The sequence below is a fragment of the Gastrolobium bilobum genome, unplaced genomic scaffold (genome assembly GCF_033153095.1).
Source record: "Gastrolobium bilobum isolate Gb01-03AN ecotype WA unplaced genomic scaffold, APGP_CSIRO_Gbil_v1 utg17648, whole genome shotgun sequence".
Classification (NCBI taxonomy): domain Eukaryota; kingdom Viridiplantae; phylum Streptophyta; class Magnoliopsida; order Fabales; family Fabaceae; genus Gastrolobium; species Gastrolobium bilobum.
The window spans coordinates 429,401-453,084 of record NW_026898409.1 but is presented as its reverse complement, the minus strand read 5'-3'; the positions used below and the strand labels follow the sequence as shown (position 1 = coordinate 453,084).

Below are 23,684 nucleotides of genomic sequence, written 5' to 3'. Positions count from 1 at the left end.
GTGCTTTGCAAACCTAATTCTTCCCAATTACTCCAGCGGTGGCCTTTTGCCTAAGCTCCAATGCACGTTACAATTGACATTTCCAATGGTTGCAGCAACTTTTCATAAAGTAGAAATTATTTGCCAGTAAGATCGGCCAAAAAGAAAGTAATGGTTAATTGTATTAATGTGTATAGTGACTGAATAGACAAGGATTAATTAATCCAAGCAAGTGCACTTGTTGTACCATATTGGAAAGAGCAGACATAAAATGGAAACTTACGGCTCACTAAATTTCATGCTCAAACCAAAATACTAGGCCTAATTTTTACAGAAAACTCAAAACTGAAGTAACACTAGAGATGAATTGCTACAGAGTTTTATAAAAATTATGGGGACAAAAATAATAAATTACATGCATAGTTCTGGGATTAGAAATTTATTTTTGAGTGGGAATCTAGATCATTGAAGGTATTTGTAAGCAATCCAAACAATAAAAATAGGGGATTACATCAATGAAGGTATTTGTAAGCAAACCAAAAAATAAAAATAGGGGATTACTTCTTCTAATGCATGGACACGCTCATTTTAAAAATTAAATTAAATTGTGTGTCGGATACCGACACATTCTGACACGCGATAAATATTTTTCGACATGCGGTTAACGTTCTGACACACTATTGACACATTATCAATGTTTTTTGGCATACTTCCGACATGCGATCAACGTTTTCCGACACATTTTTTTATTATTATATCCATATTTTATTTTATCTTTTTAACTAAATATGTAAAATTAATTTATAAATCAAATATTTTCTGTTATGAAATTTGATCTGAAAAAATTAACAAGGCACGAAAAATTGTTTTTCCTTTAGATTTATGTTATGAAATTTGAGTGTTTAATTGAGTATATCACTTATTATGAGTTGCTATATGTATTAAATGTAAACTATATTATATATATTAAAAATAGGCTTTAATGTTTCTAAAATGAATGTAGATAAGTTATCTACATTCGCTCCTAAAACGACGTTGTTTTGGGTTAAAAAATTAAAAAATTATAATGAAAAAGACTATTATAACCCTAAAATAAATTATAATTACAAAAATACATTGATTTCCGCCTCAAAACGACGTCGTTTTAGGCTCAATGTAGATAAGTTATCTACATTGACCGTAGAAAAAGCAAAAAATCTAATATTTTTAGAATTAACGTGTCCGCGTATCATGTTATATATTGTGTTCTGTGTTAGTGTCGATGCAATATAGATTACTTCTTTTACATAGTAGGAGAGAAGTTCTCTCACGTTGAGAGACAAATAAAATGGGTCCCCCAAATAAAAAAAGACATATTTTTCGATGTGAGTGCAATATGAGAGTGTGATTTGTTTTTTTTTTTTTTGTGAGCCACAAGAATTTGACCCCTCGAGCTACAGTCCACTTACCAACTGAGCTACACCTTGGTTGTATGATTTGATGTAAGGGCTTCGTTAATATCATGTTAACATGAGATACCTTTATTCTTATTATAGACACAACCATATGCTGAGATCACTCACTTATAAAAAAAACAAAAACAAAAAAACAAAAGGCGCAAGATGAAAATTGATCAATAAGTAGGAAAGAGATTTAACATAGTTTTTCCCTTTTTTTTATGACTTTAATATTTCTACGATGAATGTAGATAAGTTATCTATATTTACTCCCAGAAGATCATTTTTAGTTGAAAGATTAAAAGTTTATAATAAGAAATACTATTATAGTTATAAAAATATTATAATTTCTTAACTATAATGAGTGAAAAAAAAAAAAAACGAACCCTTTCTTAATTTAGTTTAATTGGGGATTTGAGATGGCTTATTTTCCTCAGGATTTGTGCCCCTTTACCTAAACAAGTGCTTCAGAGCACCCTCATAGGTTACGATCAGAAGCACATGTTTGTGTTGTCACACAGATTTCTTATGGGACCACTCAAAGGTTGTTTGTTACTCTGTCACAGATCTGAACCAATCTTTTATAACCCCTTGCAAACCATTCAAGATCTGTTTCAAATTTTGTCTCTAAGTTTCACTTCTCTCTCTCTCTCTCTGCACTGAACTAACAAGGCAAGTTTTTGTTCCACTTTGCTTGTGCTTCTCAATTCTACTTCTACATTTCACACCTTATAATAATGGGCTTTATTTTGTAATTGGGTATTGATTAGAATTCTAACTACATGCAGCTAAAACCAGCTTCCCAATATGTAGCAGCTTCAATTAGACAAGTTTCACATTTTTTTTTTTCATGCTGCTTACACTAGAAAGTTGAAATCTTTTTATAGATTTTGAGGCTTAATATGCGTTTCCCTTTATCTGTTTTTTCTTGGCTTTCTTCTATTTTTCTTCTCTTATTTTAAATTTGAAAATTTTCTTTTTCTAACTTGTTGATGAAGCATTGAAATTTGAAAATATGTAGCTTATTTGCATTTGCAAGCTGGATGATGCTTTTGTCATTTGCTAGACATGTAATGGAATTTTGTGTGACGTTGGTTATTAATTGATAAAGTTCCGCAATTTTTTCTGTACATTTTATCTGAATTGTTTGATTAAGCCAAAACATTTTCCGGGAACACTTATCATTGAAAATTTTGGCTTATTTGCAAGTTTGAAGATATATTTTCTTAAAACTTGATAAAAATCTGTTTTTTTTTTTTTTTTCATCATTAATTGATGAAAAAAGGTTGAAGGTTTTGCAGGCTGGGGTGCAGAACAATAAGCTATAATGGCTGCTAGGAAACCTTGTTTAATTGCTTTATTTGATGTTGATGGAACTCTTACAGCTCCAAGGAAGGTAACTATTTCTCCTGCAACTAAAGACACTGTTTATAGTTATTTTGTTCTGATTAAAATTGCAAGATATATCAATGCAGCAATTTGATATGGTTCTAAGGTGAATCTATTATCTAAAATTCATTTGAGGTTATTCATCTGTTCCCTCATCATAAAATGCAAAAACACCTTCTTGCTGAACAAAAATAGAAATCTGGCTTTATTCTTTTAGATTTGTTAGTCTTGCATTATGTCTATTTAATGTTTCCTTCTCAAATTCAAGGCGGCTACTCCGGAGATGTTAGAGTTCATGCAGGAACTACGCAAGGTACATGATTTTAAAAATTCTTTTTATTAACATGCTTTGCTTTTTCTTGTTGTCTGCTTTCTCTGTCTACGTACAAACTATAGAATGATGTTTTGTTTTGGTATCTTGTGATGTCTAAGTACAGGTCGTAACAGTTGGAGTTGTTGGTGGATCTGACCTTGTAAAGATATCTGAGCAACTAGGCAAGACAGGTTAGTTATAAGTAACTCTTTGGTTTCTGAGGCTATATGTTGAACATATGGGAGACCACTTTGAGAAAATTGATCTTACTTCTTCTTTCCACTAATTAACTAATTCTATCTATATTTTCTTTTTCTTGTTCTTGTGTGTTGAATTCCAGCCTTTAAAACTGGCTCAAGTCTAATATGTTTGGTTATAAGCTAATATCAAATTATATCCAGAATTCCTTTACATTCTCTCCTTTCTTCCTCTTTTCTCATACTCATGATAGAACGATATATCTTTTAAACGTCCCTATTTGTCTATGCAGTTACCAATGACTATGATTACGTATTTTCTGAGAATGGTCTTGTGGCTCATAAGGAGGGAAAGCTCATAGGAACCCAGGTACACCACAAAAGCTTTAATCCATGATAAAAGAAAAATGCTATGATCAGGATGATGTTTTAATTTTGACATAACACTTTATTAGCATGAACTAAGATATATGTTAATGAAATTGTGCTGATCCTCTGAGTAATTAAAAAGAAAACATGCAACTAAAGTATTTTTAACAAGTGATACTATATTGTGATTTGTGATAGGAATTATAAAGAGGATGAGTCTAGAATAGTGGGAAAGCTGCTCCTTTGTGACTAAAAGGTCACGTGTTCGAATCTAGGAAATAATCTCTTTGCAAATATGCAAGGGTAATGTTGCACATAAAGATTGTTTTCGTCCTTACCCTTGCTAGTCATGATTTAATGGGAAGTGGAGTGGTTATAAAAGAAAATATAGCCATTTTACACCATATTGAAGAAAGAAAAATGATTTATAGATTAAGCTATTCAGAATTTACTTGCCCCCTCCTCCGGCCATCGTTTCTCGTTTTTATTAATGTCAAACTTTTCTCTAATACAACATAATGAATCGAGTGTTGCCCTCTTTGCAGAGCTTGAAGTCATTCCTTGGGGAAGAAAAGCTCAAGGTAAAGCCTATATTTCCATTTCAATTTAAGGCATCTTCCCCATTTGAGACTAGAGTTGGTCTTCTGATTACATCCTAATATATGTGTGTCAAGTTGTTACATAAACATATCAGCATATGAGATTCTTAGCATGGCATATATTCTAAAAGCAAAAATAAATAAATAAAGTTGATCTATGTATTGTGTATTGTAGCTTAAGCTTAGAAGACAAGTAAATTAACAAGATTTTACATCTATGGAGTGACAGTTTGATTTCAATAAACTTTTATATGTAAAGAAGATATTTATATTTATCCTGCTTTTACTAATATGATAGAATGGGGGATTATTTTGCAGGAATTTATCAATTTTACACTTCATTACATTGCAGATTTGGATATCCCAATTAAGAGGTTAGTGGGATCTAGAACCTAATCATAGATTTATACTTGATGTAACTTTTGAATCATAATTGACATGATAAAATTGTTAGGGGAACATTTATAGAGTTTCGTAGTGGGATGCTGAATGTGTCACCAATTGGGAGAAACTGTAGCCAAGAAGAAAGAGAAGAATTTGAGAAGTATGACAAGGTGATGTATCTTGGCTCTTAAGAGTTTTCAGCTTCAATGATTTGATTTTGAGTTATAGGTAATACTTTATCCTGAAATTTGCAATTTAAGTTCTCAGATTCAGAACATACGCCCCAAAATGGTTTCTGTACTACGCGAGAAGTTTGCTCATCTTAACTTAACATTTTCCATTGGAGGACAGATAAGCTTTGATGTAAGTGATGATCTTCATATTGTGGTGACTTTATTGGTCAAATTTTAACCCAACTCGTTTAAATTTGAATCCATTGCACAGGTTTTCCCTCAAGGTTGGGATAAAACATACTGCCTGAGATACGTTGATGATTTCAATGAAATCCACTTCTTTGGTGACAAAACTTACAAGGTTAGTCCAACAGTTTATGCAAACCTAAATTGTTTAGACTTATGAGTATCAAGCCAACTATGTGTTCCTTGTTGCTTGTTGTAACTTGTAACAAGCAAGTAGCTGGCAATTTGATTCAGTTCTTTATGCTGACGAGAATCCTTTTTTCTCTTTAAGTTTTCATTTAAATCATACACCAAAATAACAATGCTTTTAGATTTTATATGCATATTGAAGGACATCTCTAATTATTATAAAACAACTGATGCAATCTCATTCATTCTCGAAACCAATATTATCTTCCCATTGTCATTGTCTAGAATGGACCTTCACTTAACATTACTTGTTTCATGTGTCCTTTCAGCTTTCCCATAGGCATGGTATATGGTCATAGGTCAAAAGTATTCATTTCATATAACTTTTCTTTATTGTTTCTTTCTTTGAGTAGGGTGGAAATGATCATGAAATTTATGCATCAGAACGCACTGTTGGGCACACTGGTTAGTTGTTTTTAATAAATTAGATTGAAAACCAAGTCATTATTTGCAAGGAAACAACTATTCTGTGATCCTAATGACTTGTACGATTTTTTTTCTTTTTTTCAGTTACAAGCCCTGAAGATACTATGAAGCAGTGCAAAGCTCTCTTCCTATGATATTAAGATCATTGTACCAATATGTCACTTACCTGCCAAAAACAAATACCAAGTTGTCCTCAACAATACATCGTTTTATTGTAAAATGACAGGATCACAGAAGTTGCAAATGTAATTCCAATTTCTATTTTTGTTGTGACTTCATATTGGGATTTAGTAGGCTTTTTGACCCTTATAACCCTTTATTATTAATTAATTATCGATTTGACCTTGATTATAAACTATTTCAAAAATTTAACCTCCTCAAAAAACATAACACCAATCTGCCCCTGTTTGACCGTTGACCACCAAGCTTACCCGGGTACACCCCTCTCTACCCGGGTATTTTTTGAAAATTTTTATCTACCCGGGTAGGGAGGGGTGTACCCGGATATTGTTCTTCGTACTGAGAAATTGCTTGAATTATTTACCCGGGTAAGGAGGGGTGTACCCGGGTAATTGGGAGCTCGTGAAGCTTGATGAAGCAGATACCGACAATGCCTTAAGTGTGGTGGATAAGGTTACTTCATCTGGCATAAGACCTTCATCGACCATTAAACCAAACAATTCCACCACATCTTCAATGGCACCACGATGAGACAAAGAGGTCATCAATGAGTTGCAACACTCCAAAGTCCTCTTGGGAAGGCATTCAAATACAGCTACAGAGCTCTCAATCTCCCTGCATTTTCCATACATATCAATCAAAGCAGATTGAATGTGCACACTCCCTTCATCAAAACCCAATTTTAGAACATGACTGTGAATTTGCTTCCCCAAATGAATGTCTTCAGTTCTACTGCACAAATTCAAGAAACCCACCAATGAACGAACCGGTGGTCGAAGATTTACCCGGGTACACCCCTCTTTACCCGGGTAAATACTTCAAGTAATTTCTCAGTGCGAAGAACAATACCCGGGTACACCCCTCCCTACCCGGGTATTTTTTGAAAATTTTTGTCTACCCGAGTAGGGAGGGGTGTACCCGGGTAGGCTTGGTGGTCAACAGTCAAACAGGGGCAGATTGGTGTTATGTTTTTTGAGGGGGTTAAATTTTTGAAATAGTTTATAATCAAGGTCAAATCGATAATTAATTAATAAAGGATTATAAGGGTCAAAAAGCCGATTTAGTAAGAAGTTTGTGATTAGTTAAATTAGAACTCAGGTAATTAACTTTTGTGACTTATGCTGGTGGTTGAATTTGCAACATAATAATTCTTAAGAAAATGATCATGCCACTTACAAGCATTCTCATAGAAGTTTTGGGAGATATTTCACGTTGACATTCAAATAATGAAAGCTACAAATTCTGGTGAGCTAATGACAAGAATTTTCCTTAACACCCCCTCTAAAACAAGGATAGATTCTGAGATCTCATATACGTATGGGTTATCAACTCTAGTATCCAATTAAATTTCAATATCACCCTCTTCTAATGTCTAATTAGTGAAAAAGCTTGCAACTATCTTAGTAATATAATACTAGAGAGAGAGAGTGTCACTTGATTATATATATATAGAGGTAGGATTCTAACGGCTTTCAGATGAGGTGTCAGACTTCAAATTTGATACCGGTGTCAAATGATCCTAAGAGCCGTTAGATTTGAAGTTTGACACCTCATCTAAGAGTCGTTAGATCAAAAAAATCAACGACTCTGATTTGTAAGCATATGACACCATTGATCTTTTTTGATCTAACGGCTCTTAGATGAGGTGTCAAACTTTAAATTTGACACCGGTGTCAAAGGATCCTGCCTCTATATATATATATATATAGATTAAAGAGTTTATTGTTTTTTGTGCTGTAAGACTAATATATAAAAGTGTGAGGTTCATGTGAATTCATGTGATGAGAAAAAAGAGAAAAAAAAAATATGAGTCTTACACACTTTTATGTATATATAAAAAATAAATTTATCTCGTGTAATATCACAAATAATAAATCCTATATCTAATAAAGATTACTTTGTTATTATATTATTATTATTTATATATTTATTATATATTTTTAGATTAATTTGATTTAAATGGTTAACGAGGAGAAAAATTACATGGAAGTTGTTGCAAGCTGGTTATAATTAAAAGATTAAAAAAAAAAGAACTTTCAAAGAAAAAAGAGAAAAAAAAAAAGAAGAAGTTGTAATTAAAAAAATAAGTGGGAGGAGGAAGAAGAAGAAGAAGAACAAGTAGGGCTGCAAAGAAAGAGCAATGGGTGGTGATGGTGACGGTGATGAGGGAAAGAGGTTTTTCGTGGCGGTTCACGTAGGTGCCGGTTACCACTCTCCTTCAAACGAAAAAGCGCTTAGGTCGGCCATGAACCGCGCTTGTCTTGCTGCTGCTTCTGTTCTATCCAAGGTTGTAACCAAATCCAAGAAAACATTAATTTTCTTCAATCTGTCTGTCACCACCAACACCAACAACTGTTTATATTTTTATTTTTTTAATGTATGTAGGGTTCGGGACAGTGCTTAGATGCTGTTGTAGCTGCCATTCAAGTCTTGGAGGTACTTACTTACCTTTCTTCCTATGTTCTTGTCTTTTTTCTTTTTTTGAAAATTGTTTTACCCCACGTGCATTTTATGTTAACTTTTTTTCTTATGTTAATGTACAAAATCTTATGTTAATGTTTCCTCATGTTAATGTTTTAACTTAATGTTAATGTAAATATAAATAATAAAAAAATTATGGTGCTTTGAGAAGCTTTGAGAAACAGCGATTACCCTTTCTTGGATTGGTTTAATATGAACTACTTTTTTATTTTTTATTTTTGTGGATGAAGGATGATCCAAGCACAAATGCAGGGAGAGGGTCTAACTTGACGGAGGATGGTAATGTAGAATGTGATGCCAGTATAATGGATGGAAAATCTGGAGCTTTTGGGGCTGTTGGAGCAGTGCCAGGTACTTATGTTAACATTATTACATGATAGATACATGGATAAATAGATAGATAGAACAGTTGATGTTAAGCTCATTAGTAAATGGCACTAATCTGGTTGAGTATTTGGAAAATGAAAATGTATTTATGTATGGATACAATACAGTCTAGATACATCATAATTTTTTACATTCTTATTTTCTTCATATACACTGAGACTCTGTTGTGTGCAAAATAAAGAATTTTCGCCTTCCACCTACTCAACCAAGCAGACCCTATATGTTTACTTAGCAGGGAAATCTTTTGTCTCTTGTTGGGGGGTATTGTTCTAACTTTACTTTTTGCTTGCTCAAGACTTTGGAAGTTGCTATTCTATGTCAAATTTTCTGTCATGTTTCTATGTATTTACTCCATTAACTATAGACCAGGTGTACGAAATGCTATACAAATTGCTGCTTTATTGGCCAAAGAACAGATGATGGGATCTCCGTTGTTGGGTCGAATTCCTCCAATGTAATGACTACTCAACATCTCTGCTTTTGTGACCAAAGCATTTCCATGACTATATGAGATTTACCACCATAATTAATATTTGTGAAAGCCTTCTCTTTTTTCACCTTATTCTAACAAATCCACATGATAGTATCTATTGTCAGATTTACAGAAAATTTTCATATCTGCAGCTTCTTGGTGGGTGAAGGGGCTCGCAAATGGGCTACATCTAAGGGCGTTGCATTGCCACCAAGTATAGAAGAGGCCAATGAGGTCATATTTTCAATTATGATTTAAATTCTGCACTGGAACTTATCACTAAGTCATACTGGTTCCACTTCAAAATTATAACTTTGATTATATCTCATAACAGTGGCTGGTGACAGAAAAGGCAAAAGCCCAATGGACAAAGTACAAATCTATGGTTGAAGCTGCAAGATCTAAGACACAGAACTCTCCTGAGGGTGATTCTTCTGTCTGTCAAAGTACTGCAATGCCAGGTATTTAATAGCAAACTTGTACAAGAGCTTACCCTTCTTTCTGCTTCCAACCCATGAAATCAATCAACAGAGATGCTCTAAAGAACCTGGACAGACCCATTGTTCATGAAAATTAGCAAAAGCCTACAAGCCCAAAAGCAATCATAGTGTGAAAGAAGATGGCTTCTGATCTTCAAACTCTTGGAATCACGTGAGATAATGTTATGATATAAAGCCCTTTTTTTTGCACCTATTGTAGATCATTTTTTAAAGCCAAGAAAAAAGCCTTCACCTAGAGGAAATCTTGACCTTGCAAAATGACTTCATTGCAAAGATTAGGAGCTTGAAGAGTCCATGGACTCAATCTTTCTATCAAACAGACTAAAACAACTAAAAGAATCAAGGCAACTAATTAACAAAGCTAAATCTGAAGCCCACTGTCGTAAAGGTTTTGAAAGAAATGGAAACACCATAAAATACGATTATTTTGCATTGAAATATTAAAATAGAAAGCTATTTACCCTTTTAACTGCCTCAAGTTGTATATTGGCCTTTGTCAACCTTTGCTTATGGCATAAATGCATTTGGCAGTGCAGTATACTGTTCCTTTCATGCTCGAATGCTTGTGCTTATATCATACTGGCCGCCACAGACCGCGCCGCTACGGTTAGGCAAAGTGTAGCGGATGTAGCGGCCGCTACAGTAGTTTCTGCAAAAATGTTCTCGCCGTAGAAAGAAGAGATTTACAACTTAGATACAAGTGAAAGTAAAGATGAAGATTTGGATGTTCATGATTTCAATTATGATTAGTTCCTTAAGTTCTTTGATTTTGACATTTCTCTTAAGTGGCAGTTTGAATTTTGACTAATTTTGCCACTTTATTTTGTTGTGTTACATTATTTGAGACTTTAATTCCTTCAATTTGCTTATGATTTGAATTTTAATGTTTGAAATCATTTATGTTTTAGTTTGAGATCCTTCAAATTTGTTTTTTTATGTCATATTTTCATATTTTAAGTTTTATATTTGTGGAGTACAATTTAGTGTATCACTTAGGTACATTTTGCACATTAGCGTTGTAGCGCTACCCGCTATAGCGCTATAGCAGTTTGGAGGGTCAACTGCTACGCACCGCTATCCGAGATTAATAAGTATGGCTTATATGAACAAAGCTAATTGCCAACAAATTCTATCATCGTAATTTATTAAAAGAAAAAAAAATATCTTGGTCGGCATGTTTTTTCCAAGCCTTCAACTATTACGTTAGTAGGATACTCCCTATGAACTTTATCATGCTAAAGCCATGCCCCCTTATGAAACAGATTATGCTATGGAAGATCGCGTACTGGACACAGTTGGGGTTATTTGTGTAGATACTGAGGGGCATGTAGCATCAGGGGCCTCCAGTGGTGGTATTGCTCTGAAGGTGAAGAATGGTTTTCTATGTTTTCTTTTCTGCTAGTGTGCCACACTTCCATATTAGAGTACTTAGTTCTTACTCATAATTATATATACAAAATATGCAACAGATTAGTGGACGAGTTGGGTTAGCAGCAATGTTTGGTTCAGGTTGTTGGGCATCATCAAAAGGTCCCTTTGGGGCTCCATTCATGGCTGGCTGTTGTGTCTCTGGTGCAGGAGAGCACCTAATGAAAGGATTTGCAGCTAGGGAGTGCTTTGTTTCATTGTCACTGTACGGTTGGCTCTCAGATGACTGTTGGTATTTCTATAAGAAATAGGGAGAGAATCTTTATATAGTCAATTTATAAGAGCTAGTCTGTGAGCTTCAGTAGTATTGTGTCTTTTTTGTGATAGTTTTATATTTGAAGGAAAAAGTTATGATTCTTCATTGATATGATAGAATGTATCACATTTTGGACCTTGTCTTGGTCCATAAACTTGAGCTGGTGTTCTTGAAGGACCTATCAGCACAGAGATTAGGGAGTGTATTCTAAGTCTAAAATTTTCCATCTGTGATATCTTTTCTATTTTTGAGGTTGAGGACATGCAATAAAATGATGCTTTTCATTAAAATTTACAAATTTTATGCTTTGATATTGGTGACTGGATATTGTATTGTACACATGTTAAATATCATATTTTTGAAATATCTCATAGCAGAATTTTTAAGTATTCGCTTGAGAAATTTAATGAAAGAAAAAGGCACTTTTTTAATCTTAAATCTCTAGTTTGCTTGCCGTGCAGAATTGGTAAGCTATGTGAATGTTAAAAATATGATCTCTCGAACATCTTGCATTGTTTATCTGTTAGGCTTCAGAAATTGAAACTTTCAATTTTTAAGCATTGTTGTGTAACTGCATTTAAGTATTGAATATTTTCTTTGTCTAATTAGCTTTGTGTGTTATAGCAATACTCCATGCATTGGATTTTTCTGATGTTGACTTTCCTTCAGCTCACAGTCTGGTGCTGCCTCTGCCTGCACAAAAATCTTACGCTCTGTTGCTGAGAATAGCAGTCAATGTGGTACTGATAGCAGTGCGGGGATCTTGGTTGTGCAGTCGGATGCATCTATAACAGTGAGTCCCTTCAGCTTTTCCAGTTAATAGTTTTGTGAAGATTATTTAATTTATCAATTTTCTTTAGGATCAAGGAAAATCATCAAGGCTGAAAGGTGTAGAGATTGCAGCTGCTTACTCTTCCTTGTCTTTTGGAGTAGGGTATTTTGGAAGCTCTATGGAACGGCCCAAGGTTGCATAGTTATGACCTTTTGATTTTTCATCAGATGAGGATTTGATATTCTTATTTTTTTTATTTGAATTTTAACTTGAGATATTAACAAAGTGTGATAATTATGAAATCATCACATCATGATCCAAATAGCTTAGAAAATATTGCCTAAACAAAGTTTTATTAAAGATGTTTTTAATTTAGCATGTTTACCCTTCCTTATACCTTTTACCTCCTCTAACCTGATCGTAGCTAACCTTTTGTAAAGTAATGCTTTTACATTATGGTATGTTCCAGGTTTCAATTCTTAGGAGTACAAAACAACAAAGTAGGACTGCAATAGATCAATTTGGAGCACGAATAGATCTTTCAAATGGATAATTGTTTTGGTAGCTGATCAAATTTCATCAGTGCTGAAGAGTTGAAATTCATGACACCTGCAGCTAAATTACATGATTAAAACTGCTTGATTTTCCCACAAATTTTTTATTCTCCTTTATTGCGCCGTGTATTGAAGGACTGAAATTATGTAACTATACTGGTGCAAAGCAAGTACATATCCAATTAAGAATCAGCTTATCTAACTATACTGGTGCAAAGCAAGTACATATCCAATTAAGAATCAGCTTATTTTAGATAAGTTGGGATATTTTTGGTTAAAATAGATGTAAGATCATGTTTGGTTGCCGGCAAATGGTCTTTAGTTCTGTGGATTTTGAGTCATATACTGAATTAAATGTGTTTTTATGTTTAGTTAACCAGTTGTTTCCACTATTTACTAAAGTTTTCTGATAATTATAGTTTGAGAGGGGGCATTCAATTGAAACAATACAAAGACGAAATCAAATAAGTACCTAAAAAATGCTTGATAGGTAATCTGTACTGTGGATTAATGGGTATTTCTTCTGAAAATAACTTTACAAATGGTTTCACAATGAAACTTTCTGTAAATGCTGCACTTAAATATTAAAATACTTTTGCGCTCAATCTTTTATGCTGTCTCATTTACACCATGGCCTTCTTTCCTTATCCTGGAAATGGATTGACCCGTTTTAGATTGAGGTCTACACAGGACATATAAAAGCAAATCTAGAATCACCTTAACATGCCAACCAAACTAAAGAAAATAACTAGATCAATTGTTACAATTATTGTGTCAAATTAAATTTTATAATAAACTCTTCCAAGCTTTGCTTGCAATTGACTTTAGTTTACGACACTGTCTCTAACAACCATTTTACTTCAGTCTCTTAAGTGTGCCTTAAGATTAATGAGTTGTTTACAGTATGATCTTCCAGAGTTATTGTAGGATTTGGACATCAATCTCCTAGACAATTTGTGCATCATATGATGATGCAACTTCAGGGAGGTGGATGTCCAGGGGGGGAACAAACTTCCCCTATTTTCTCAATGTAGAATAGACCAAAAACGAAAAATAGATGGGCCAAAATGATATGCATGGTTTAACCAGGTTGCAATTGACAATATATGTTTATTCAAAATTGTGTATCCTCATTGCAGAGAGGAGAGTATTTTGGAGAAGCATTGCTATGGTCATTGGACCAACTCCTCCAGGAACTGGTGTTATAGCCGAGGCAACTTTGCTGGCTTCTTCATAACATACATCTCCTACCAATCTATAACCTCGAGGGCTATTTGGATCCTGTCACAAACACCAAACACACATAGGTTAAATAACATTGATATTAAAAATTAAGCCTTAAATATGATCTTCAGTCCTCAAACCAGTACCAACTAGGATAGGATGTCAGTAGTGTACTATTAGCATGACCTTAAAATAAGTATACATACCTCTACTGGGTTGATTCCAACATCGATTATGACTGCGCCGGGCTTTATCCAGCTCCCCCTAACCATGTTTGGTTGACCAACGGCAGAGATAATGATATCTGCTTGTCTTGTGATCTCCTCAGGGTTACTGGTTTTGGAATGGACAATACTTACAGTAGCATCTTCCCTCTAGTGAAATAAGAGATATATAAAGAAGCAGAAACATATTTTGTTGCAGCAAAAGCAAAAAGGAGAAAACAATTATGGCTAATCAGAACCAGTTTGGAACTGTTACTGAATTTGGTCGAATTGTATATTACTTGCAGCAAGAGGGCAGCTGGCATTCCTACAATATTGCTCCGACCAATCACAACAGCCCTCTTTCCTTTGATAGGAACACCATATCTGTGTAGTAGCTCTATGCATCCCTTTGGTGTACAGGGAACAAACAGGGGTTCTCTTCCACGCATGGCAAGGCGACCAATATTTAATGGGTGAAAACCATCTACATCGTTCTCAATTCTAACAGCATTCAAGATGTTTTGCTCATCCATGTGCTGTCACGTGAATCAGGAAAATGAATAAAACTTCTATACAAGATTTTATGAGAGAAGACTCGTGCACATAAAAACGATAAAACCTTGGTGCATCATTTTAGCTGTTTAGTACACGTTAAATTGAGAGTGTTGTGTGTTTATATACAGCTCCATGACATTATACAATCTAGAAATGAAGTACTTGCATTTTCAAACTACACCATAAGAGAATCTCGAAGATATTAATGTTTCATGTCCGAAAAGCTTAATGTAGTTTCCAAAGCACTTAAGAATAGTTCATACTACGACATAAAAATAGGTTACTGACATATTTCTTATCATGGAATACTTTTCCCAAAAATGGAAATGAAGATAGAGGTTTAGAAGCATACAGAAGGTAAAGGTAACTGAACAAGAATGCCATGAACTGAAGGATCATCATTGAAGTCTGCAATATGGTTCAGCACTTCTTGTTCTGTGGAATCCTCCGCCAAATTAGCTTCCAAGGAATTGATTCCCACAGATTCACAAGCCTTCTTCTTGTTACGCACATAAGTTGCAGAGTCCTTTCTGTCTCCAACAAGTATTACAGCTAACCCAGGAGTCACACCAATGGCTTCTTTCATCCTGGAGACTTCAGCTGTTATCTCATCTCTGATTTGCTTTGCCACTGATTTTCCATCAATCACCATAGCAGAAGCCTTAGTAGTCATGGCAGCTGCACATAAAGTCAAATGAAAAATATGAACAGAGAGGTTAGCAAAACCATTTTAGTCAATAGCAAGCAGAGGAAAGGCACACACATATGAGCACCAAAAGAAATGTGTAGGTAACTCAAGAAGTTACAATGTTCCATCCACTTATGAGCAATGACAACAATGGAATGCAACAATCAAGCAAAACACATTTTTCCCCCAGGTTAATCTTAAAAGAACGAATGAAACACTCAAGAATCAAATCTCTCTGACAACCAAGTCTAATATCTTGAAGAACCTAGTTAAAACTCCTCTTCAAACATACACTCCCAACATAACTTGTATCACAACCATAGCATCAATAAACAAAGTAACACCACCAACACCTTATACTAATGTGATTAGACCAGTGCAGAAATAGTAGAATGCATGTATTTCCTAGTTAATCCTAAAGCTATCAAGCTACACAGATGGTTAAAAATAAAATAAAAAAAGGCTTATCACTTATTTTGCAATTTATGGTAAAATTCAAACTAAAACGATGAACTGAAAAATATAGGGTGAAGTAGTTTGAATACCAAACACAAACCTCAACCTATTAGAGTATACAGTAGATTAGCTATATTCTCCACATTGTAAATCAGCTAATTCAACACAGTGCACTTAGTTTAGTTACTGTACTTAGCTTTCAGTTACTTTGTTAGTTTAAGTTGTTAGTGACTGTTCCACTATTCACGGATTCAGTTGCACCAAAGGCAACTGATTATCCTCTCAATCACTGATCTATAAATAGATCTATTGTACAGCTTTTGTAATCGATGAAATACGTTCCAATATGAGAGTCTCTCTTCTCCTAGCTTCTCTGTCCTCTTCCTTGAGCTCTTAGCTTTTCTGGTTTCGTTTATGGTATCAGAACTCCAATCTTGGGGCCCTGATCCATTTTTCTTGCTTCACCATGGCTTCCGCTACATCACAAAATCCTGATATAGCTTCCTCATCTCCTTCTCTGTCTCCTACTACCTCCAATGACTCAAGATCTCCTATATTTTTCAACACTCAATTGTCAGTAAAGTTGACGAACAAAAACTTTCTGTTATGGAAACAAATTGTTGAACCACCGATAATCGCTCATCAACTAGAACGTTTTCTGATTAATCCTCATATTCCGTTGCGTTTCTTGTCAAATGAAGATCGTGCAGCTGAGCAAGTTAATCCAGCATTTGTTGAATGGGAGAAAACTGATAAAATGCTTCTCACTTGGCTTCAATCTACTCTCTCAGAGGATATAATCAACAAGATCCTTGGAGTGCGTCAGTCACATCAAGCTTGGGACAAAATCCACAAATATTTTGATTCAGTTACCAAAGCTAAAGCAAATCAAGTTAGTTCCGAACTCAAGAACATCAAGAAAGGTGACAGAAGCATTGAAGAATTCCTGGCTCGTGTAAAGGCACTTGGTGACACCTTGATTGCAATAGGTGAGCCAATCACTGATAAAGAGCTTGTTCGAACAGTTCTTGAAGGATTACCTGAAGAATACGGTCCTTTCATCACATATTTCAGAGGCAGAGATTCAGGCAATTTTGATGATCTTGAATCTCAAATTCTGGCTCAAGAGGCCATGCTTACCAAGTTTCAATCCAGTGCTTTAAGTCTCAATTCTGTAAATGTGGTTCATCATCCTCCTTTGTTGTCTACCACTGCTAGTGTCAATGAACAAGTGCATAACAGACCACAAGCACCAGTTCAACAAAATCCTTATGAACAAGGAAATGCTTTCAGACCTTACACACAGCCAACTCGTGGTAGTTGGCGTGGTGGTAGAGGTAGATATCGAGGTGGCAGGAGTACTGGCAGGTCCTTTGTCACTTGTCAACTATGCCGAAAGAGTGATCATGAAGCCACAAACTGCTGGTGGAGGTACAATCAAGCATCTCCTTCTCAATTCCCAATGACAGCACACACTCCTCCAGTGAACTTTCCAGCAAATTTTCCAGCAACAGCAAACTTAGCTGTTTCGCAAGCTTCACCTCATCCTAGCTGGAACTATTTCCCTGCTTTTCCTGGATCCTTTCCTAATGTACAGACTCAAGGTAACTCACAAGCAGTGCAACCTCAAGTCAATTTCTCACAAGTTGGTCCTTCGCGTGCACCTATTGGAACTGTGAATAACCAGCTGGCCTTGGACTGGTATCCTGACTCAGGAGCCTCACATCATGTGACTTCTAATCCAGCAAGTTTGATGCAGAGCTCTCAATATGATGGTCCAGACCAAATTTTTGTTGGTAATGGCCGAGGTTTGTCAATCACCTCTATTGGTTCCAGTTCTTTTCGTTCCTCACTTCCACCATATGCTTCTTTTAATTTACATAATCTTCTCCTAGTTCCAAAAATAACCAAAAATCTCATGAGTGTTAGTCAGTTTGCCAATGATAACAATGTCTATTTTGAATTCCATGCTACTCATTGTTTTGTCAAATCACAGGAGTCTCAGGAGGTCTTACTTGAAGGCTCTCTTGGACTTGATGGACTTTACAAATTCAAAGGTCTTCAAGCTACTGCTCCAGCTGTGTATCAAACCTGTTCAAGACCTTCTCTTTCAAATAATTCTGTTAATACAGTGTTCAATTGTAATCCATCAGTTTGTAATTCAGTGTCCAATAATTCTGTTAACTCATTCAAGTCTGTTTGTAAACCTTTGTCCTGTAATACAGTCTGTACTGATGCATCTGTGAATTGTAGTATCTGGCATTCCAGATTAGGACATCCACACTTTGAATCCTTGAAAAAGGTTCTATCTCATTGTAATATTTCACTGAGTAATAAGAATGTTCCTGAATTCTGTTCAGCATGCTGTATGGGAAAGTCTCATAGATTACCTTCTTCCCCTTCCTCTACAGAATAAAATGAACCTTTTCAACTTATAATCAGTGACTTGTGGGGACCAGCTCCTGTTCAGTCCTCTCAAGGCTTTTTGTATTACATCACCTTTGTTGATGTCACTACACGATTTACTTGGATGTATCTACTCAAACACAAGTCTGAATCCTTACTTGTCTTCAAAAACTTTCATTCCTTAATATCTACACAATTTAAGCAGGTCATCAAGTCTGTTCAAACAGACTGGGGTGGTGAATTTCGCCCCTTTACCAAGTTCCTTACTGAAACGGGCATTACTCATCGATTAATTTGCCCTCACACATACCATCAAAATGGTCTAGTTGAGAGGAAACATAGGCATATAGTTGACATGGGTCTCACTCTTCTTGCTCATGCATCTCTTCCTCTAAAATTTTGGGACCATGCCTTTCTTATTGCTGTATACTTAGTTAACAAACTACCTACATCAGCTTTACAATTTCAAATTCCACATTTTGCCCTTTATAAATCTCTTCCTAATTACCATTTCCTTCGAACTTTTGGATGCTCCTGCTTTCCCCTTCTTCGACCATACAACAAGCACAAGTTTAACTTCCGGTCCCATGAGTGCGTCTTTCTAGGCTACTCCTCTAACCACAAAGGGTGCAAATGCCTCAGTCCAGATGGCAAACTCTATATATCCAAAGATGTCATTTTCAATGAAAATAAATTTCCATTTTCAGCTTTGTTTCCCTCAGACTCAGCTTCTGTCACACCTATCCCAAATTCAGCCTCTTATTCTAGCAACATCCTTCCTTCTTTTTGCTCTTTCCCCAATGCTTCCCTTATTCAACAATCACGGGTCTCATCTCCTGCACCCCATTGCTCTCATCAAACATCACACTGTACCACACAGCCTATTCCTCATATTTCTTCTCCTGGACCAGCAAGTCTTCCCATCTCAGATACAGCAGCACAACCTCTTACACATCTTCCTTCTCCTGGACCAGCCACTCTACCTATCATAGATGCATCAGCTACTTCGAGTCCTCAGTCTCTTTCACCTCCTGGTATAGTCAACATCAACATTAGTCCTGGCTCTACTCCATTATCCACTCCTGTCCTTACTAATTCCTGTCCTTCCCTCACTGAGTCTCCTTTATCAGCTTCTTCCTCCACTCCACCTCTCACATCAGGATCTGACTATGTTCCTCCACGTAACCTCAGGCCTTACTCTCCAACTCACACTTTTTTTACAAGATCCAAAGGTCCTACTCCTTCCTTATTCACTGCTCATATGGAGCCAACCACTGTCAAACAAGCACTGCTAGTTCCTGAATGGTGTCAAGCTATGCGCACTGAGTATAATGCTCTCCTTGCTAACAACACTTGGTCTCTCATCCCTCTACCTCCCTCTAGACAACCCATTGGCTGCAAATGGGTATTTCGCATTAAAGAAAATCCGGATGGGACTATCAATAAATACAAGGCTAGGCTTGTTGCCAAAGGTTTCCATCAACAACATGGTTTTGACTACAATGAAACCTTTTCTCCAGTTGTTAAACCCATTACTGTTCGTGTTATGCTCACCTTAGCATTGTCTAATGGTTGGCCCTTAAAGCAACTAGATGTTAACAATGCATTTCTCAATGGAGAACTCTTGGAAGAAGTCTACATGACTCAACCTCCTGGTTTTGAGGTTACTAACTTGTCATTAGTTTGCAAACTTGATAAAGCCATTTATGGTCTCAAACAAGCTCCAAGGGCTTGGTTTGAGAAATTTCAAGCAGCACTTCATCAGCTTGGCTTTGTCTCTAGCAAGTGTGATCCTTCTCTCTTCATTCTTCGATCCAATGGTCATTGCATCTACATTTAGGTTTATGTAGATGATATTATAATCACTGGTAGCAACTCTGATCTCATACAACATCTCACTGATCAGCTAAACTCCAAGTTTGCTCTCAAACAACTTGGTAATTTGGATTACTTCCTTGGCATTGAAGTCAAATCACTTTCTAATGGCAGACTCTTTTTGTCTCAGTCAAAGTACATCAAAGATGTTCTGCACAAGGCTGGTATGACAGATTCCAAGAGTATATCTACTCCCATGCCTAGCAACTGCAAATTATGTAAACATGGTTCTCATTATGTCTCGGATCCCTCACTCTACAGATCGATTGTAGGAGCTTTGCAATATGCTACTTTGACCAGACCTGAGATAGCTTTCAGTGTCAACAAGGTGTGTCAGTTTCTCTCTCAACCACTAGAGGAGCATTGGAAAATTGTCAAACGGATTCTTAGATATCTCAAAGGAACCATCTCTTATGGGCTTCTGTTTCATCCTCCTTCCAAGCATCAACCACTCTCACTTGTGGCGTTTTGTGATGCTGACTGGGGTGCAGATCCGGATGACAGAAGATCTACATCAAGTGCATGTGTGCTCTTAGGTTCTAATCCCATTTCTTGGTGGGCAAAGAAGCAAACTCTTGTGGCTCGTTCTAGTGCTGAGGCTGAGTATAGAAGTCTTGCACATGCTGCAGCTGAAATGCTATGGGTTCAATCCTTATTGAAGGAATTACAGGTTCCTATTAAAGTTCCAGTTATTTATTGTGACAACCAAAGCACGGTTGCTCTAGCACACAATCCTGTTCTCCATTCCAGGACCAAACATATGGAGCTTGATCTCTTTTTTGTAAGGGAGAAAGTTATGACAAAATCCCTTATAGTCCAACACATTCCTGGTCCACTGCAAGTTGCTGATACGTTTACCAAGCCTTTGTCTGCTGCAAGATTTGGAGAACTCAGAGACAAGTTCAAGGTTTTTGATCACACATCATTGCTACATCCTCCTTGAGCTTGAGGGGGGAATATTAGAGTATACAGTAGATTAGCTATATTCTCCACATTGTCAATCAGCTAATTCATCACAGTGCACTTAGTTTAGTTACTGCACTTAGCTTTCAGTTACTTTGTTAGTTTAAGTTGTTAGTGACTGTTCCACTATTCACGGATTCAGTTGCACCAAAAGCAACTGATTATCCTCTCAATCACCGATCTATAAATAGATCTATTGTACAGCTTTTGTAATCAATGAAATACGTTCCAATATGAGAGTCTCTCTTCTCCTAGCTTCTCTGTCCTCTTCCTTGAGCTCTTAGCTTTTCTGGTTTCGTTTACAACCAAAATAGAATTCACAAAAAATGGGCATCATTTTCTGCTATGCTATTCGTAAGACCCAAAAAAGGGGGTAAAAAAAACACTTTTTTTTTTAAGTTTAAAAACAAAAAAGAACACATTTTTGCATGGACCCAGATAACCCCAGGTGGAAAAAATTGCATACAAGGTGAGAAGAGAGAAAACCCAGAAGAGGAAGGGAGATCATACCAACGGGGACAACAAGAGATGGAGAAGAGTGAAGGGTGAAGTGCCGGAAAGTAGGGCCCACGTGGTGGTGGTGGTGGCGGCGCCGCAGAGGGAGGAGGCGAACGGCTGTAGAATGAGAAGCATAGTCGGTGAAGAAAATAGAAGAAGCCATTGGGAAGTGATTCCTCAAAACACTGTTTTTCAGCGACCAGACACCAATGTTGTTGTGCGTGCAGAATCAGTGAAGAAAAAATTGATGCACTAGCAGCGCACACGGTTTTTTTCTTTTCCGTAGTTAAGAATAAGAATATCTTATGACTTTTTACGTTTATTTGTTGCTTCGGTAGAGTAAATTTAATACGACGTTTTGAAATAAAAATTACGGTATTTTTGTAATTTTAATTTATTTTAAAATTATAATAATCTTTATATTTATATTTTTTTAAGATTTTTAGAAATAAATACAGGCCAGAAATATTTTTCGCTATGTTTATAGTGTAGTTGAAGACTATACCAGTGTATACTATCACTCACTAATCTCCCAAATATATCAGTGAGACGTGTATATGATTTTTATTATACTTTACAACCATGGAGAACCATTGAGTTCAGACATAATATTAAATCTGATTTTATCTCTGTTATATTTAGCATTATCAATTAACAACCTTTAAAAGTTTAAGTTGTCTGATGGAAGTCCATGAATAAATTTTCTCTTCCATGAGATTTTTTTTTTATAAACCACAAATATCCTTCACGGGAGACAATTCTGTTCGAGGCAAATCCAGGAGTAAGACTTTAGCCCTCCCAAAAATAGTATTTGGGAAGATCAAACATATACTCTCACCCCACCCCGCCTGCTCAATTCTTACGCATCAATTGAACTACCATTATTTGGTTAAAATGCACAAGACTTTATTTATCACAAAACATTGCGCAAGCAAAAACTCCATTTCAAACTACAGTGATACTCACTGTACACAAGACAACAAACACCACAGTTGAGGAAGATGCATTCAATGGCCACAGAAATAAGGCTCAACATGTGACCCGTTAATTAATTTTTAGCAGGTGAAGAAATTGATCCTTCTTTTAAATGAAGTAAATGTGTGGCCTGGCCAAATTTTTTGAACCAAAAACAGTCTTTTAAAGTGTAAGGTCCCCAAAAGACAAGCATGGAGGATAATGGAGAGTACATCCTGATGCTAGATTCCTCCAACCGCAGAAATTTCTATACGCTGGAAACCAAAAAAACAAATCTATTATGAATGGAATCCATGTTCTTTAAGAGAGCATGCTATCTTAGAATTCACAGCAGCATTTTGTCCTAAATTTATATTCTGTTTCATTTGTGCTATAGACATACTTGAGCTCTATTTAACAATGCTTGGTACAGCAGTATGCAGAAAAAACTTACAACAGAAGCAATGCATCTTGACTAAATCTCAAAAGTGTGTAACAAATTACCCCTGCCAACTATGCAGTAGCATCAAGCTGCCTTGCAACCTGGATGATTTTAAGATGCAGTCTTAAAAAGGTCAAAACTCGTGCAAAAATCCTTGTATAGATTTCAACCAAAATGCAAAAAATGTCCTTGTATAGAGGCACTCTCTCACCATCTCTTAGAATCTGAAGTATTAAGAGAGGCAGATCACCAGACTAGCAAGATTATAGATGTACTTCTACATTGAAGATTTAATCATTAAACAATTATCACTAGTATGATTTTTTTTTTTTTTGTTCTTAACACCAACTACCAGAGAGGGTATTTCATCCCCTCCATTCATTGTAATCTCATTCGCTCCCCTAGCTTTCGTCTTGTCAGTGTCGGCCCAGCAAAGTGCTTTTGCCGCAACCGTAGGGATTACGGAGTGTTCAGTGTTTGAAAGTTAAATACCATATAAACTAGATTAGACTTATGTTCGAGAAGCATCATTCGGAAGAACAAAAACTATCTTGTAACATATAACTACTTAACTGAACTGCAAGACATCAATCCTGCTGTTAGTTAATCAAGTAATGACAATTTCTATCCAGAAATTTCATCCCCAAGGTCAGCTATGAAAACAGTAATATTTCCACCTGCAGCAGT

At 35.9% G+C, this 23,684-nt stretch overlaps 3 protein-coding genes across 3 annotated transcripts; 2 read left to right on the top strand and 1 right to left on the bottom strand.

Moving 5' to 3' along the window:
* Nucleotides 1-1,883: 1,883 nt before the first annotated feature.
* On the top strand, nt 1,884-5,968 carry LOC133315885 (phosphomannomutase). Its single transcript, XM_061517564.1, has 12 exons — nt 1,884-2,087; nt 2,717-2,811; nt 3,073-3,117; nt 3,242-3,308; nt 3,608-3,684; nt 4,229-4,264; nt 4,601-4,656; nt 4,737-4,836; nt 4,934-5,029; nt 5,111-5,200; nt 5,628-5,679; nt 5,785-5,968. The coding sequence occupies exons 2-12, from the start codon at nt 2,743-2,745 to the stop codon at nt 5,832-5,834; spliced, it is 738 nt and encodes a 245-aa protein (XP_061373548.1). The 5' UTR covers nt 1,884-2,087; nt 2,717-2,742; the 3' UTR covers nt 5,835-5,968.
* Nucleotides 5,969-8,020: 2,052 nt separating this feature from the next.
* On the top strand, nt 8,021-12,932 carry LOC133315902 (putative threonine aspartase). Its single transcript, XM_061517585.1, has 11 exons — nt 8,021-8,167; nt 8,266-8,316; nt 8,592-8,712; nt 9,118-9,202; nt 9,373-9,454; nt 9,555-9,681; nt 10,983-11,086; nt 11,190-11,353; nt 12,074-12,197; nt 12,265-12,369; nt 12,646-12,932. Exons 1-11 carry the CDS (start codon nt 8,021-8,023, stop codon nt 12,727-12,729), a joined length of 1,194 nt encoding a protein of 397 aa, XP_061373569.1. The 3' UTR covers nt 12,730-12,932.
* Nucleotides 12,933-13,459: 527 nt separating this feature from the next.
* Nucleotides 13,460-21,875, bottom strand: LOC133315884 (bifunctional protein FolD 4, chloroplastic-like). Its single transcript, XM_061517563.1, has 5 exons — nt 21,614-21,875; nt 15,068-15,393; nt 14,460-14,696; nt 14,161-14,328; nt 13,460-14,011 (listed from the first exon to the last, which is right to left on the bottom strand). Exons 1-5 carry the CDS (start codon nt 21,762-21,764, stop codon nt 13,841-13,843), a joined length of 1,053 nt encoding a protein of 350 aa, XP_061373547.1. The 5' UTR covers nt 21,765-21,875; the 3' UTR covers nt 13,460-13,840.
* Between the last annotated feature and the right edge of the window lie 1,809 nt (nt 21,876-23,684).

Excerpts from the sequence above, each read along its gene's own strand:
- LOC133315885 (XM_061517564.1), top strand. The coding sequence starts at position 2,743 with ATGGCTGCTAGGAAACCTTGTTTAATTGCTTTATTTGATGTTGATGGA. Across the intron at positions 3,118-3,241 it reads TCATGCAGGAACTACGCAAG|GTCGTAACAGTTGGAGTTGT; the intron begins GTACATGATTTT and ends GTCTAAGTACAG. Across the intron at positions 4,265-4,600 it reads TTGGGGAAGAAAAGCTCAAG|GAATTTATCAATTTTACACT; the intron begins GTAAAGCCTATA and ends ATTATTTTGCAG.
- LOC133315902 (XM_061517585.1), top strand. The coding sequence starts at position 8,021 with ATGGGTGGTGATGGTGACGGTGATGAGGGAAAGAGGTTTTTCGTGGCG. Across the intron at positions 8,713-9,117 it reads GGCTGTTGGAGCAGTGCCAG|GTGTACGAAATGCTATACAA; the intron begins GTACTTATGTTA and ends ACTATAGACCAG. Across the intron at positions 9,455-9,554 it reads GTATAGAAGAGGCCAATGAG|TGGCTGGTGACAGAAAAGGC; the intron begins GTCATATTTTCA and ends ATCTCATAACAG.
- LOC133315884 (XM_061517563.1), bottom strand. The coding sequence starts at position 21,764 with ATGGCTTCTTCTATTTTCTTCACCGACTATGCTTCTCATTCTACAGCC. Across the intron at positions 14,697-15,067 it reads TTCAGTTACCTTTACCTTCT|CACATGGATGAGCAAAACAT; the intron begins GTATGCTTCTAA and ends TTCACGTGACAG. Across the intron at positions 14,329-14,459 it reads CAGCTGCCCTCTTGCTGCAA|AGGGAAGATGCTACTGTAAG; the intron begins GTAATATACAAT and ends TTATTTCACTAG.